Raw genomic sequence first — 18,399 nt, 5'->3', positions numbered from 1 at the left:
TTTACTCAAACACATTAAAGCACTTCAGAACCATAAATAAAAAATTCTATACAGTTCATGAAATCCTTCAATCCTAATTGCAGCCTTGGTAACAAAAACGTGCTACTTGAGATCCTCTAATTCCATCTGAGCCTCTTGTTGCAACTACTGCTTTGTTACATTCTCAATGTGCATAATTAGGCACAATTCACTGCATAAATTAGTGAACTCTATCAGAAAAGCCTCCGTCAGTAACTTTTTGCAGGGGAGGAGCACATATTCAGCATTTAGAATACTTGCATCAGGCTACTATTTGTCAAAGTTCAGTTTTTCAGGTCTACACTTCAGTGTCTTCTGTGCTTTATCAGCGATTTTCTTCTCTCTATTATTCTCAAAAGATTGAACAAAAATACACATAACTTTAGTAGCACGGAAGACGCACGTAGATAACGCATTAGCAGTATCTTTACCTATGTTAGGGTCTTTATATAGTAATTTGTTCACATATGTTCTTTTTGTTTATTTGGCAATATCCAATTTACCAAAACTATTTCAGTTCTTTTACCATAGTTCAGTGCCATCAGGATATGTATCCCAACAACTGGGAAAGTAAGTACATTCTCAGAGAGCTGCATTTGTTTTACATGTTAGTTTTGCATACAAAAACAAGTCTTACCCAGCTCTAGTTGTTTTATATTCCACCTTAAGGATAGGTTTGCAGGGTTCTGGCTTCTTTCCATCCTTCAGCTGCTTTCCTAAAGTGAATCATTTTCTTATATTAATCTTACAGTTCCATAACATGATGACAAACTATGAAATTCACTACGCATCTTGCAAAGTAGAACAACACTAGAATACTCATACAAACATATAGTCAACCCCTCCAACAATTACAGAGGACACCTTGGAATAACATCATTAAAGATTCGTCAAAACTCTCAATATACCAAGCTATAACATTTAGGTTTAGGAGTTGTAGGTTTTGTGATTGTGTGTGTGTGCATGTTTAAGTATTGTAGAATATTTGTTTTCAAAAATAGAATCCTTGCCTAACAAGTTGTTTTAAGTAGCACTGGGTGATTTAAAATTTATCTCATGTCTACCATTTTGCAATTAAAACTGGTCAGTTTACAAGTAAAATATGGCTTAATCTGAGTGTTATTCTTACAGGCTAAGATTTGAATTGGAACATTAAGGCCCGCTCTTTCTCTACTGTGCACTTTTAGCAACTAAAGCTTCTACAGATATTATACAATTTCCCATGGAGTCAGTAGAGACTAAGACTATAGTAAATATGCATCTCTTCTATCTGAACACTGGTCAAGTGTGAAGCAACCATAAAGTTCCGCAGAAAATTTATTTTGCAACCCAAAATCAAAATGTTTATTAAAAGAGGTCAAAATAAATTTTAGTCAGTCTTGATTAACTAGTTTTACTGCTACAGTATCAGTCAGGATCATATAGAAATCCACACTAGTCCACAGTAAGCACAGTTACCATGGACTTGCTGGAGGCTCAGACAGGTCAACTAGGATTCATAACTATAGCATCTTGCACTATGACTGTAACCACACAGGTCATCCTCACTGTTATGTTCACACTTAAGAATCTGAGGTAAATAAACTGCTAAGACAAGACTTAAGACACATGTACACCATGTAAACCTGGCATTTGTACAGAACTTTTGAAAAGCAACAGTATAGTTCACAGAAGAACATGTAATGTTAATTTTCTGGATTAACATTAACGCAAGACTTGACACATAACATTGGGAACATCTTACCAGATGCTAGTCTTACTCTGTTACAAACCCTTCCAAGAATTTATATGGTAATCTACACATTTATACATGAAACAGATGCTTGCTTATGTGTATTTTAAACAACATATGGGATTGTAATGTCAAGAAAAAGCAAGCTCTACAAAATATGCATTTTTGAGATTAATGCTATTGAGTGAAAAGTCATCTTAATGTTCAGAGATTTAGACAAAACTCCACTGTATCGGGTTCTTATTTCATAAAGACTGGGCTTTTTTTAAATGCTAACTATCAGAATTTGATATGACAGTTTTTTTTACTTGCACTGCAGATACTTTTTTAATACTTAGTTTTGCAAAACATATTCCTATTGAAAATAAAGTCCCTGTGTTTTAAGAGTTGTCAAACACAGTGGGTATCCATTTTATCTTACCATGCGGAGTGATTGTCTGGAATGGTTTGGTAGGAGATTTTACATTCCATATGGTCAAGGTACCATCTGAGTGACTACAAATAAATTGTTTTCCTTCATGATGCCAAGCTACCGAGTGGATAGCCTAGAAAAGAGAAAACACAGAACAGTATAAGTCTAATCCTGACAACAGTAGGCAGCCCATACTATAGAAAAAACCAGGTTTTGACAGACAGTTATGTGGAAATAGGTCTTAAGAACCAGTAAGAAAGCAGGCTTTGTATAAGGATGGATAAATCTGAGAAATGAACACTACTTCCTTTTCTTGAAAACAGTCAAAAGAAAGGAAATGCAACAATCCTTTACCATTGAAAAAAGCATTATGCTTATGAACATAAAAAGATCTGATAAACAGCGCACAAAGGCAAAGGATGACTGCAATCACTTAATTTCTGCAAGGAACCTGATGAGATGGAAAGAATGCTGAAAGAGCTTGATGAGGTCTTTGGCTGTATGGCTATTTATTGTCTAGTTTTATAGAAAATCTGGTTAGATTTAGCAATATAGTTAAATACTATTTAAAGCATAGCAAAAATACATGTTTTATGTATTTATAAAATAAACCAACTAACAACTAACTCAGTGGACTGAGTGTGATAAACTTTGGTACAAAACACTACTAGTACACAATTCGGAACTTTTTGTAAGCCTGAAAAGCAAAACTAGACCTGTAGGTAGCTGTAGCATAATCTCAAGGCATATAACAGGCCAGTATATCTACAGTGACAAATCAGTTACAACGGAAAATGTACAATAACTTTAGGTGGCCCTGGCTGGTTGATATCAATATTCTTAATCACCAAAACAAAACTCATAACTGAAAAATTAAACCAATACTCAAGAGTGAAAAGTTTTGACATTTTTTCCCATTGTTAATACTAGTACCAGAATTTGAAGGAAAGCAAAACATCCAACGTAGAAAAATCAAGCAGAGTCCACTGAGGCTGTAAATCTATATATAACTTCTTAGACACTAAAAAGTCCCCAGGAGTAAATCAACAAATTATTATGCATAGAGTAATTCTTTTTCCAAAGACAAATTTTTCTTAAAGGGCAATCTTGACTCACAGAAAAAGCATACTTCAACTTTAAAGACTTGAATGGCCAATATTTTTAAGCAACTTTACTGCATATTGATTCTCACTAATGAGTACAGTGAAACTCATCATGTTCATTTTTTCCTCTTCCCCTTCCTACCTATTCCCAACTTTTGATAATGCACATTTCTTTAACAAAGGATCTGACCTAAGGTATTTCATCACCTCCTCTGCAATCAAAAAACAAACAGACCAACTAGATGCATTCACTTATAAATCTTTAAGGAAATAAAAGATGAAACGGCTGAACTATTCACTGCTGTTTTGCAACCTCTCAAATCAGTGTTGGTTCAGGAAGATGACAAGTGTGGAGTCAGTTTAACAAATGGACCACAAAATCCAAAGAAAAACAGAATAAGCAGCATAGTGCCTAGCCTGGATAAGTTTCTAGAAACTGTAACAAAACATTACTAAAGAACAGCTAACCAACAAATGGATGCGTATAATACACCAAGTAGGAAAAGTCAACATACTTTTGGTAAAAGGAAATCATAGCCAAACCTCTGAAAACATTCACAAGTATGTGGCTAATGGAAACACCAATTAAACTGCCTACAAAATTTTCAAAGTCATCTCTCAAAAGAAACTAGAACCAAACAGACTAGAGATCCTCAGACAGATGAATAATTGGTTAAGGTATCAGGCAAGCTAGAATAAAGGCAGGCAGGCAGTAACTGATGAGTTCATGGATTAATGTATAATAATTGGCAGAGACCCTCAGGGATCTGTGCTGCTCAGTTTGTTCTAACTTGCAGAGTTATTTATGAATAAGCATATTAAGATAAGTTTGCTGACATTACCAAAGCATATGCAAGGTAGAAATCAGGATTCTAGTGAAAAACTGCAGAAAGACTTAAATACTTAGAATTTCATGTAAAAGTGAAGCTATGCAAAAATGCAATGGACTCTGAGCTGGAAATTAACACTGAAGAGTAAGACTCTAGTTTTACTGGAGGTTATTTCAAGGAAGTATTCACTTAATGCCTGTAGCATCAAAAAGGTAATCCAATATCAAGAGAGAAAACAACCAAACAGCACTAATTATGCCACACCATAAATCTAGTGTGCCCACATCCTGAATATACTATGTTGTTGTGTTTCTCTTATAAAACAAAGATAAAATAGAATGGTTAACAAAATAAAGTTAGAGAAGAGCAAGAACAATAAGAAGTATAGCAAGAACTTGATTATGATTTGAAAAAGATGATGGAGATAGGAGTAAGTTTATGAAACAAAGGGACAGGGAATTAACTAGATGCATGTAATGAAACTGGATGGTATGAAAGTGCTCTTCACATATACTTCAAAGCTCATACAAACATTTCTGAACACACAAAGAAACCTAATTCAGCTCTGCTGTTCTGATACAGGTCTGATGATCTAAGGCTTAGACTACTTCAGACACTCCCCCTTCAAAGAACCTCTTCATTGGAAGAGCTAACAAAACCATGAATAACGAGCCAGAACCACTACAAAAACCAACCAAACAAAACCAGTTCTGTCTTGTGAAAAGTTCAGCACAAAGCTAAGGAAAATACATCCACTGTCTTACAAGGAACAGGCCTACCTGACACTGAACAATGATACAGGCATTCTACAATCAATGACATTGTAGTGGAAATTGTAATGTAATTGTAATCAAGACTAATTTTATGTTTTCAATAAAATATATCACCTCGCACATTATGTTGAAGGGGTTATCTTAATCTCAGTCTTTCAAAAAGCCTGCATTCTCTAAAGAATCAGGTTTTAAAAAATAAGTGCCAATCAATGCAATTTTTTTTTAAACCTCCCCAATTTTTTTGTGTGTTTAAAACTTGGTTCTTATTCTACAAATAAAAGGTATATTTATAGAGATGTCCTAGCAAGACTATTTAGTGGTTTCTCTCCCCCATTCCCCTTTTCAGAATATGTAAGAGATTTGAAATTACAGATATGGCTAAGCCATCTTGTTTCAATGTAAGACTCAAGTTCTTAACACAGGTGGAAGTCACTACTTCATAATAAAAAAAATCTGAAAGCTCCCTGCTTCTCCCCCCCCACATAGTTAAGAAACTCAATCCACACCACCCTTCATTGCTTCACAAACTTCAATTCAGTGAACAATTATTTGGTCTGAAGTTTCTATTATTCAAATTCTGTGGCTCTTTTAGAGAAAAGTTCAAGTACTTGCAATTTCAAAGAGACCTATTTATTGATCCACTGGTGACAGAGACAAAAAAAAAATTGAAAAAAAAATCATTATTAGAGTACTGAGTGATATCCTCATAGTAAGTAATGTAGATGAAAGCGTTACCTCATCATGTGTGTATCTATAATCTGCCTTCTTTGACTTTAGATCCCATAATACCACTGTTCCAGACTCAAAGCCAATCAGAAGCTGCAATAATAAGCAGATATATTAAGTTCTTATAAGAACAGGCAAAATACCATTTGAAATGCATGTAGTTCTTATCCTGAAGAGATACAGCATCATACTACACATAACTGCAAGTAGTTATGAAGAGCAAAATTAGTGAGAGGCAGTGAAGACCTTGATGTTTGTATTTGTCATTCTCCTAAAACCTTCCACCTAATACAACTGACATTTGTGCAAAATTAGAAAAAAAAAATATACATTCTTCTGTAGAGTCCTTGGAAATCCCATCAAGTTCAAGAACGGTCAAGATTAAACTTTCCTAAGCATATTCCTTCCTGAGTGAAAATGTGGAGGTTGGAAAATGGAACTTTTTATTGTGCATTTTCCTCACTGAATTTTGTTCTGCTTTGATTTGCTAGAACACACTACCTTTCATGAAGCTCTAGGTAACAGTTCATTGTCTATAAAGAAACTATGTAATACAAATTTTCTCCAGATGTTAATCACAATTGAGATAACTGGCTAAAAGAACACCAAGAGCTGTTCAGAAACACCGTCAGTTGTTGAGAAGAGAAAAGCCAGAGCAAAATTAAACAAGGTGACTTTACGAACAACCTTTTTGCTAGAAGCAAGACTGAACTGTTTCTGCAGGGAGTGAAGACTCAAATTGCTCATGATAATTGGTCCAACACATTGTTGAGTATTTAAGTGTTTTGCTCTCCTAAGTGACACTTCTCTTCATGAAAATAAGAGGGACAACATAAGGAAGTAGTAACAGTCTTGGCAGTTGTTATATAGAAGGCGGCAATGAAGCTTCATCTCTCATAGCTGCTGATCTACTGTGAGATCTTTCCTTTGAGCAATGTTGCTACAGGAGAAGCAGCTCCTAGCACTAAGTAGCTCACCTTCACTCCCACTTCTTTCTTTCAGCATGGACATACAAAAAAGGAGTACTTAGCTGCTGGGACTTACTCGCTGTTGAAACAGCCTATTTCCTGTGAGTAAACAGAAGTGTCCTGAGAAGGGTCCTTCATATTCCAACTTAGAAAACACTCCCTTCACACACATACCATTGTAGTCAAGGATGGAGATGTAAATCAATACAGTGTATTGCCATACCTAGAGATTTTGCCTGGACAATCTTTTACGCATGTTAAGATTTTCAAGGTATACTGTTATTTCCAGCAAGAAAAATAAGAGGATCTCCTCTACCAACTTATAGATAAAATATCTGATTTATTTCAGTGCTATACAGCACTAAAATACCCCAAAAATATTAGACACATTCAATCTAGTAAAGGACAGATAGCCTGTGCCTTGCATCATACTGTTTTCGGATCCAAAGCCCTTGATTTAGCTTTCCTTTACGCTTTCAACGTTGTCCTCATCTACTTAATCCTTCCTTAAAAAGCAGTGGTATCTATATTTACAAAATGTCCTCATTGAAAACTAATGTAATGAATAGTCTTTAAAGATATCCTACCTTTCCTTCATCCATGGGATTGTCACTAATGTGGACAATAGGTCCTGGGTGAGATTTGGATGACCTAAACAAGAAATATTTCCATATAACTAAAAAAATTCCCCTGCATCTCAACAATTGCAAGTAATACAGATTCTGCGATACAGAGTCCATATAAGCAAACTATTGACATTTCGGCATGGAGTCACTCTTATATCCAAGCGCATAAGTACTTTCTATTTTTAGGCACTTGGTTTTTATCTTTTCACAAGGAAAGACTTATTTACTGATTTTTAGCAACCCAGAAAAAAAATGCCATTAGCTTTGCAACATCTACATGTTTGTTGTTACAGAATTGATGAAATTGGATAAAATGTTTATTTCTATGCTGAAAAGCAGGTCTTGCCACTATTCATAAGCTGCCCAAGCTGGGCATTGTTCAAACCACCCACAATTAAGACTTTATCTTCTTGCTATTGAAGAAGGTGTACTAATGAGAAGCTGTGTTTATTTCAAAAGCTTTTGGCAAATTATGGACTTCATGTATGTTTTGAAGAAAGACACAGCATTCTGGAAACGAAATAACCACACAGGAACAGTAGCACACATTACATGTTTTCACCCACAAAACACTGTATTTGCATACACAAAGTAATTATTAAATGCAGAGGAGCAATGACAATATTTGCTAAGAAAATATACTTCACTCTTGAAATAGGCTTATTTAAATCCACGTTTTTAGCCAGCAATATTACACTAAGCATACATCAGCCCTCTTACCATGCATATGTTTATACTTTACATTTTAACCCCAAAACTGTAAAAGCAACATGTCTGCTCAAGTACCACCCAAAGCATATTTTAACATACATTATTTCTCTAGTTCTTTATCACCACAGAGAATTACTTGTGTATCTTATCTTTTTACATTGTCTACTTTGTCTATTTTTATGCCTATTCCAGGCACTATGATAAAAAGAGTGCTATAGGTGGAAACACATATTAACAATAACACTTCACATTTATGAGAATAAAAGGAATTTACATGACTATTTATGTACTTTGATCACGTATTTGCTTTTGCAAGACTAATATGGAGGCCAGTCTAGGTAACAATGCCATTTCTGCAATTGATATTAATAACATCTGGGACATGTCTATTCCCTCCCCTTAACAGAAAATACTTGATTAAACTCACAGTTCAATGGCTTTATTCCACATGATGACATAGCCTGAGAGAGTAAATGATTCCACATTGACAATGTGAATGTTTCCTCTTTCAGTGCCCACATATAGCCATTTACTTTGGAAAGGCAGATGACAAAACGTTATCCTGAAAGAGAAAGCCACCAAAAAAAAGGAGTTAGTCTTTCATACATCCTACACTTCAAAATCTACATTTCCAAGAAGCAGAAGAAAGGCAATAGGCAACCAGGAAGAAATAAGACAAGTTACAGATAGAGAAAAGTAGCAGAGACAGCACATGACAAAAGTAGGAGATGCAGACAAATGTAAAAACTCGAGACTAAACCAAGGTATTCTAAAACTATCATGACATTGAGATAAAAATCACACAGCCACCTTTGAAAATTATAATGTTGAATGTATTTTCTCAAGATCGCTGTCATTTTAAACTTGACACACAACACTCCTATGTTATAATTGATAAATCTCCTTTTGAAATCTAATTTCAAGTTCTGAAGAACAAAGGACCTTTAGAAGTAGCCTTATGCAGATTAAGCTGGTTTCAAGTGAGGAGACAAAGGCAGAAAATAAAGCATAAGAAATGTACGTTTACATGTAACCCAAAGTATCCTCTAAAGAGCAAACCTAAAACCAATCCTAAACAACTTATAAAAGTAATTTTAAAAGTAGTTTATGTTTGGGGCTTATTTAAAATACAATTTAATTTTCTGCCTTATTTTTCTCTTCGGCTAGAAGACAGTACCTGAACAAAACACAAAAGCTAACGACTGTTTGTAGCAGCAGAGACCTCTTATTTGACTACAGCTCCAGTGCCAATATCAGTATTTGAGAACTTGGTTATTTCTGTCCTCTTGGCTCCCACTTACTGTTTACTGTTTCTTCAAAACTGATAAGGAAATAGTGTCTGAAGCTTCTAAAGTATCTGATTTTTGTATGCAGCAGAAATACTAACTTGAAATTAGAGGCTAGAAACTTTCTGGAAACTGTAAACTCTAAAACCTTTTAATCTGACAGGGTCCAATATTGAAAGAAATTGCCAAATTACTTGGACTATCAAACTTAGGCTTTGAGAAATGTTTCAGTGATAAGGTAAAATAATTATTCAATGGAAATTTGTTCTGTCAGCTCTAATCCTTAGACTTTTTGTTCTTGTTTTCTCCCAGCTGGGCTCCCTTTTGCCAAATCCATGCATCACTTCACAAGCTTGTTAATAATTATTTAATCAAAGTACAGCTTTATATCCTTTGCATTAGATGCTGTATATACACACTTCAGTACAAAAGCAAAGGTTAACAGCAGCAATGAAAAAAATTGCTAATGGTTGAAAAGATGTTAATTTGTATTATAGTTTTCAAAAGTTGATGCTTCTGTAGTGATACTACCTGGATCAAAAGTACACCACTTTACTTTTTATATCACTAATTTCTTCCCAGTTAGGGAATGCAGCCTGCTTAAGCAAATCTTTAATTTATCTATTTTCTAACTTCCTCGATTTTTTTGTGCTTGAATATTCAAGCCGAAAGGCTGCACTAACGTTTCTTCATTGATGTTTCACAGAAAAGAGGACTACATACAAGATTTAAAATGCTCTCCCAACTCATTGAGCTTGCAGAGGCTGCAACATTTTTACTAAGCAAAGCAATCTGCAAATACCACAGTTAAAAGACCTGAATTCCCCCAACATCCTTGGAGAAAAAAAAAAAAAATAAAAAAGGATTGGAAGTTAAATAACATATGCCTGTACACACACTTCTTAAGCAGGTCCCAAAACCTTACTGCCCAGAACCAGAGCTCTCCCACTGGAAGCAGCTTATGGGCAAGGGGGAAGAGATGCCGCAGGAGAACATAAACCCTCAGCACTCTGTGACACCACAGCTGCTTTTTTGTGCCAGGACTCTGCCTGCCGGAAGCAGCTGGCAGCCAGATCAGTTGGATCTAAAAATGTGGCCTAGCAGCCAGAAACAGTATTCAGGAGCAGGGTCAGGGGCCTATCTGTCTTGATGGTGAGTTAATATTGTCAGTTACAGTTGTCCAACACTTTCATTATGAAAACCAATCTATTTCATGCCATTTAAAGATGTGCAAAACTGTAAGTTGGAGCTGCAACTATGATTGCGTCAACACTCAGTGTCAAGGTCCTCAATACTCTTGATATTCTTTTTGAATATGCAGCCATATTCAATCTGTATCCTCTGTGCAAGAGTTAACAAGCACTGACATGATTTCACATCAAGAGTGAATTTGAGTTGAACAAGTAACTTCACAAAATGTTTACAAACCCTCTCAGGCAGGAAGAGACTTCAAAATTGTTAGGTGCAGGCACATATAAAACATGGTTCTTATCCTTCAAAGTGTGCTTTTACTAGTCTTCTACAATCAGAAAAAGAAGCTTGTATGATTTTTATAACCTAAAAATATTCTTAGAGCTTTTATGTTTTCACTTAACTGATGACTAGTTAAATCCAAAAGGAATTTGTCACGCTGATTCTGCTATAATGAAAGAATCACCATTTCACCTTGCATGTGGTAAATATTACTCCATTTTCTACTATAATTTTATTTGCTATCTATTTCCTTAATAAAATTATGTCTTCCACTTCAACTACATTTTTGTCTAAAGTGATTCAGGTAACTGTGCTCATTTTAGCAATTTAGCAAATTCCAACATTAAAGTCCAAGTGTTGAGCTTCTCTCTCTTCAGAGATTAAGGCTTCACCTTGAACTATGTAGATTCTAAACAACATTGGAAATGTTACAGCCCTCTTAAAATTCAGTGAAGCTATAACCATCTGAAGGACCACTGACAACACACCAACATGTCAAAAAACACACTACATTCAGTGGCCTCACTTGCTCTGTTGAAAGTTAGACTGAGAATCAAAGGGATTCAAACTTGTTTTGGAAGACTGTCACAGTCTTCTTGGTGGAGAGGCAGCAGTTGCTTATTTAACATTTTGCCAAGGATAGAATATTTTTTTCTTTCCTCTGAGAAACGCACATTTTTCTTTCAGAATGCTATCTTTCTGCCACCACATGATTAGAATAACTTACTCCATCCATAACATATTTTAAGATCAACAGAAGCAGAGGTTGCTGTATAATGCTCTAGTCATTTCAACAACTCAAGCCATCTTTACCCTCTCTCCCTACCCACAAATGGATACATACATACACACACACATATATATATATATATGGAAAACACAATCAGTTGTTGGGAATAGATCAAAAGGACCACAGATACACTCAACCCAAGTAAAAAAAATTTGACAAGCTCCTCTTGCACACAAACCCCAACTGCCTGAAAATAACATATCAGTCAAAAACAGAGCACCATACTCTTCTTCTAATGTATCAAGCCATTCTGGCCAAAAACACTAGAACAGCAGCATTTATAAAAAAGTATACCAGTTTTGTGCACCTAAAGAAACAGGCTGGGACTATCTGAGCCAGTGATCACAGAAAGCAAGCTTTTGCAGGCAGCTCCTTCATGGCAAAACAGATTCCTCATGTTACCTCCAAGGAAATCTCAGCTGCCTCTGTATTATAACACATTTTGTGAAGGGGCCTGAACTTAGAGCATAATGCAAGTATTATACACAGCACTTTACTCCACATATTTCACATCCCCATACCTATACAAAGAAAAAAAATTCCTTTATTAAAAAAAAGCAGCAATGCTTATAGAGATCTTTTTAACCTGAAATCTACAGTTCAATTTTAAAAGAGCACACAGAAGAAATTTCGCTTTCCTGTGAAATTAATTTGTAAGAGTTGAACCAACAGTTCAAGAAGACAAAATTCTACAGAGAAAAACACAGTGGTACACTAACAGTGTAAAACATCAATAAAAGAAAAACCCTCACAAAAATAACAAAATATTTCTTGTTCTTATTGTACTTAATATAATTTGTGCTATTGCTTACAAGAAAGTATGAGCAGTGACAGGAGAGTCTTTAAGAAGTCATTTGTAAAACTACTGGAAGTATTTCCTTTCTTAACTGCAGACCATGTGTCTTTTCTGATAATCTGTCAAAGTTAACCGAAAACAATCTTAATTGTGATTGTTTCACAATGTATATCAAAGTAGTTATTATAGCAAGTGATAGTACTCCCTAGAGGAATTTAATTACAGAAATATCAAAGAATACCATTTACTAAATTAATATTTAGGTCTAAGAATTATGCTTTTAATGGAAACATTAAGTAAAAATGACAGGCTGTTATCCTGAGTGTATTATTATGACAAGAGAAATCCTAAATTAGTCTTACCTTTCCTTAGTCTACTAGTTCATGAAGTGGAAAATTCCAAAGAACGTATAATACTGCTTTAACAATGCACAGTGACAAATACTTTGACAAATGACAAACACTGATAATAGATTTTATTTAAGCCACTAAGCTATTTCTAAAACTTCAGATTAATATTACAGGTCTGCAGTTACTGCAATTACACTGGCTGCTCATATTGTTACTATACATGCAAAATAAGAATTTTACAAAAAGAAAAGTGTTAAGCTACCAAAGTTGTATTCTGCATACCTTTATCCTCAACCTTTCATGCATGAGATAGCCACCATGCAAATTCAGAAGCTGAAAAGTTTAATTCTTACATTAGCCTGGACTCCATGTCTATGGTCTCTTGTCAGTTCTTCAATGGGCATAAAAAACCAAGAGCCATGGTCAGAATGGCTGACAGAAGGAAGCAGTGGCTGTGGTTTTGCCAGACTTCTGCAGGGGGTCTATTTTCCAGATTTGGTAACTGCAATAAGCTTAAAATACCTACCCATATAAAGAAGGCCTAAAGGGGAAGAATGCACACGCAGAGGAAGAATTTTTCTTCAATGCATCCCAAAACTGTCCCACCAAAAGACCATGTGGATAAATGCAGTATATCATAGAAACTGGACCAGGTACTTCAATCCCATTTGTATCCAATAACATCACTCCTAATAATGCTTCACAAAATATGTTCACTTGAAAGGCTGTCTCTAAAGGCAGCTGAGCAGTATCTCCATTCAATGTCTGAGTTGGGGTGTACACGAGGGGCATCGAGAGAGTAACAGGTAAGCGAGAGCCAAGAACAGAAATGAAACTGTCACCACTGATCACTGGTGTGATCGATACTAGGGCCATTTAGATAATTCTCCAGAAAAAAAAAAGCTCAATTTTAGAAGGTTTTTTAGGTTGCTGCCGGTATTTGTATTTTTATGATATAGTGTTCCTAATATATTTCACAGCTTCTGCATTCTTTCATTTATGGAGTCACATTTCACCTCTCCATTTTAAGATGGCTTTTCAAGCTTCATTTGTACATCACTCAAAACGAATATCCATTTTTTATTTATACACAAAGAGAAAAGGGTTACTTGACCGCTTGTAATGCTGACAAAAGACCAATGCACACATGCATTTTGAGGCAACTGATTCGAAAACCACAACTATTTTTCAATATTGAAGGAATTCACATCAAGTATCCTAAAGATTTAAGGACCTCTTGCCACTAATAAAATCTCCTGCACCCCATATTTATAAGCTGACATGACTCAAAAAGTAACCAGACCTTTGGCATCAGAAGACACTTGAGTAGCTTGCTCTAACACATGCAGTTCAGGCTGAACATTTCATCTGGGAAGTCACATAATGCAATTTTTATAAACAGTCACAGAGATATAGCTTTCCCACAGGCGACAGAAGAATTATACCCATCACCAATGGGGAAAAGTCTGTCAGACAGGCAGAGCTTGAAGACTAAAGGTTAAATTCTACCCAGGAATGTGGCAGTTGGCCATTATGTGCTTCATACCACTGTGAACATCATCACTGTGCAAGAAAAACAATAGAGACAGTTTTTGAAAACTGCTTCTTGGACACCTGAAATCTCAGAGTAATAAGACTCAGCACTTAGTACTGTCTCAGTGCCAAAGGCAGCAGAAGGCAACTGATGCAACTACAGTTCCATCAACTGCACCAACACACAGGACTTTGCATGTATGCGAACAAGTTTTTTCAAATGAATTCAGTCTTGCATGAGACAGACATTAGCAATCTGGAGCAAACCACAGTCAAGAAGTTCATTTTCTCCTGCTAATTTCTTGAAACAAAATAAAACTTCTTCTAAATACATAATCCACTGAATCACCGAGTAACATTTTTAAGCCTACCAGGTAAAAGAAGGCCCTATGACACCATAAAGGTAAGCAGACCTGGTGATCATCTCCTTTCACACTCAAGAATAAAGCTAGTTTAAAAAGTTATAAAAAAGCTTAGTTATGTGTGAAAAACTTAGTTGTCATATTAAACTTGTTCTTTATATACCACTGACACTGCAAAGACTCCAAATATTTAACTTCTCAGAAGTTACATATCTGTAATCTCTGTTAGTTATACTACAATCCTACCCCAAAAGACATAGGGCAGCAGGAGAAAAGGCAGTCCTCAAACAAAGGCTGGAAGTGAAACAGTGATATTGATGCACAGAAAGAGGAAGAAGAAAGCCGCAACCAAAAACCCACGAAATGTCTATCATCACCTGCTCTCACAAGCAAGAAAACCTGTATGTCCTCCTGCTATCCACAAAGTGGCAGAATTGGTCAGTTTAGAAATCCAGTGAGGTAGAAGGAAAAATTCTCTCACAGCTCATGCCTGCTAATGCACAGGCCAGGTACAAAGTTACAGTCTCCAAAAAGGTAAGGTATGTAACATAAAAGATAGGTCTTGTTTATTAGTAAGTTAGTTTATTCACTCGCTGTAGACAGTTTGCATTTTAAACACAACATTAAAGTTGCTGTTTACAGCAGGATACAAAATCAGTGATACTTGAAATATATTTTTCTAATTCTGAATTGTGCAGTTTCATGCCAAGAAAAACAAAATCCCACAGCATAAAAGTCAACATATTAAAAATTAAACATCTATCAACATATTCAGCTATAAGATACACAAAACACACATTAAACACTCAGTTCTATTTTTATGCTATGATTCTGCTTCTTGTCTTTATGATAAGTCACAAAGTAAGTATACTATTTATTTTGGCATTAGAATAGGGAATTTCAGTTATGAAGGATGCACATTCTAGATAACTAGACAAATTTTTCATAATTATACATAAAGCTGATTGGTTTGTGGTTTGGTTTGCAGCAAAGGAGCTTCAAATTAGTCATCCCACACCACTTTTTTTTTTAAATCAAGTTCGTCACTCGACCCTCTCTCAAACCGGCTCTGTGACAGTCCCTGGCTCACTAGTGATGTGTGTTTGGCCTCTCACATCTTCGATCACCACAAAGTTTAATAGTCCCTGCATGGCAAGAAAACCGAAGTCAGACTGGATATCTACCTCACAACATATTTTCAATATTTACTTTAATAATAAGCATTAACTATGCTTATTTCAGAGTAAATCTAGCCTAACATTAACATTTGGTACTAGGTCAAAACCAATTTGGCATGAGTCTTGCATTACAAGTAAACACACAATGTTATGTGTAGGATATTTATGCAGTTATGTAGATAATAAAAGCTACACTGTGATTCACTGAAGAAATCTTAGTGACTACAAAACCTATGATAGTAAGTTCACACACTGAATTGTTCATTTTTCAAATATGTACTACTTACACATTCTTCACTTGCGTGACAAGTCATGCAAGCAACCCCCTCCCATGTAAGAATCATTAAGCATTTCTTCCTGTTCCATACACATCTCTTCCCACAGTCAAGGAACAGTGGCCAAGCTTAGTATGACACTGGTTTAATATCTGCTAACCTTTATTTGGTAACTAGAACATGAAGCAGCTACAAAACCCACACAAATGCAACAGGAACCAAAGGCTAGAAAACTTGCAAAACTATCTTGTTTTGCACTGTGCTTCTGACACCTGCCAGTAATTTCAACTAATAGATTTGTAATACATCAAAAACTTCAATCACCAGTTCAGATGACTTGCTTCAAATTACTAACTACTGGTACAAAAGGCAGCCAAGAGCTATGAAGTCATTAAATAGCCAATTTCTTATCTACAGATACTCATTTAAAGATTCAACAGAAAGCAGCATTTTTAAGTACTCTTGGCCACTACTTTTTAAATAAGTGTTTTGCTCAAATCTAAAAAGCTGCCAGTTACCCAGTGAAAGTATTTTCCACAGCTCAGAACAAAGTCTGTAACGGGCACAGAATTATTTAAAAAACAAAACCAAAGCCCCCACTCTTTCTCACCAGATCCTGTCCTTAAAATTCATGAGTAGAAAAGCAAGAACTCACAACACTTTCCCGACATAGTAGAGACTGCATTCTGAATTAATTTACAGGTAATTTAATACTCTAATTCAATTTTCAGGTAAGTATAATAAATACTTAACACATGACACGAGCATTTATAAAGAAGATATGTCTGTTTTCTATTCCTTATTAAAAAGATGTTCAAAACAGGCCTGAAAGAAGCTAGCCAAACTACAGTACCAATAAGAGAAGCAAATGTGAAATCTAGAAATTGTGTTGTTAAACATTAGGCAGTAATTCTTCCATATGACTAAAAGCAGGGAATTGGCCAGAGCTGCCAGAAGGCTGTGCCAGGAGAATACAGAATTCATTTGCAAGTTACAGTCTTACATGTTGTTAGTTTTTTTAAAGCATAGTTCAATGGTAGTTTTCAAGACTAGAATATCCTTTAATCTGTGTAGAGAGCTAACTGTAGCAGTTCACATCTAATCCTTACACATTAAACTCTAATTTGGAAACAAAGTCTGAATAAAAATTGGCCTGTAATGTCGAGGTCAACTCCTATTAAACAGGACAGAAATACTGCTTTTCCACAATGTCAGCACAGTACTTGCAGATACTCCCAAAGATAGTTTTAAACCTTAGCATCAAAGTCCTAGAGTCAATACTGATATGGCTGGAATAGTTTATTTAGTCATGTAGTAAGATTTGGTATTGTTTACCCTCAAAGGACATTTTTTCCAGTTTAACTTATTTATTCTTTTATCCAAACTAATTTCCAAGATATTAAAGCTCCCTACACAAGCTAGTAAATTAAAGCATAATTAGAGAGCATATTGCTACAAGGCTCTGTTGTAGTATTCAATATTTTAAATAATTACTGTTTGAGAAGTTAGTTACCCTTATGAGTAAATCTTAACCCCACAACATAAATTATTTAAAAGGTTTTATTAATTAGGTATCTAACAACTTGGTGCTTGTGAATTGAGAAGACCCTGTTTTATTCATGAACACTCTCATCAATAAACTTAGTAGTGAATACACACCATAAAAATAATCTAAGCAAACCCCATGTACTTCAAATCCACATAACATACCAAACCTATTAGGTATCATTAATTACTAAGAACCCTTTTTTATAAAGACACTTATTTAGAATTATTCAACAGTGAATTTGTGCAATTCTCTGAACATCAAAATATTTCCTTGGTAATGAGATTACACTTTATTTTATAAATCTTCATTTTATAAACTAGTCAAAAAACACCAGAATTTTTGAAGACAGTTCACAGTCACCCAGCATGACATAATAAACAGCAATGACAAGGCGTGGTTCTGGGATCTTAAGTGTTCTGGCTACTTCTACATGCTAATATAATGGATACTTTAAGATTATAAATACTAGAAAAATAAGCTCTTGCCTTAATATTTTTATCATGTGTAGTAACTATGGCACTATTATTACTTATATTAGCAAGGGACAGGTTTTCGTGCAAAAATCAGTACAAGTGACCTAGACTCCCTTCCACTCCCATCCCCCTTTTTGGTAAGAGTTCACATAGTTCAACTCCCTGTGACAAGTTTTGATAGTGAGAACACCATCTTTACAGGACAAGGATGGTTTAAAACTTCCACTCTGTTTAACTGAAGATATCCATACATCTAAGACTACGCCAGCTTCTAGGAGATTTGCACACAATCTGAATCACCTGCTCAGACATCCATTTTAAAGCATTAGTTAGAAGCCAATGTCCAAGTGTGGTTTCAGGCTGCAAATCCAAATTTTATGTTAATACTTAAGTAGGTGCTGTAGGCAAGAGAAAAGTCATTTAAGAAGGAAGGGG

General features: G+C 35.3%; 1 protein-coding gene across 11 annotated transcripts in view; it reads right to left on the bottom strand.

Moving 5' to 3' along the window:
- STXBP5 (syntaxin binding protein 5) overlaps positions 1-18,399 on the bottom strand; it is a 100,896-nt gene that overhangs the window by 49,484 nt on the left and 33,013 nt on the right. For all 11 annotated transcript variants that reach the window (XM_071806391.1, XM_071806390.1, XM_071806394.1 and 8 more), the window contains 5 exons: positions 8,327-8,461; positions 7,150-7,213; positions 5,604-5,687; positions 2,172-2,295; positions 656-734 (listed from right to left, as the gene is read on the bottom strand). In XM_071806391.1, the coding sequence (XP_071662492.1) occupies positions 656-734; positions 2,172-2,295; positions 5,604-5,687; positions 7,150-7,213; positions 8,327-8,461 (486 nt within the window). The remainder of the gene's footprint in view (positions 1-655; positions 735-2,171; positions 2,296-5,603; positions 5,688-7,149; positions 7,214-8,326; positions 8,462-18,399) is intronic.

Source organism: Patagioenas fasciata, chromosome 3, assembly GCF_037038585.1.
Source record: "Patagioenas fasciata isolate bPatFas1 chromosome 3, bPatFas1.hap1, whole genome shotgun sequence".
NCBI lineage: Eukaryota > Metazoa > Chordata > Aves > Columbiformes > Columbidae > Patagioenas > Patagioenas fasciata.
Note: the sequence above shows the minus strand (reverse complement) of the source record. Positions and strands in the feature narration are given on the sequence as shown.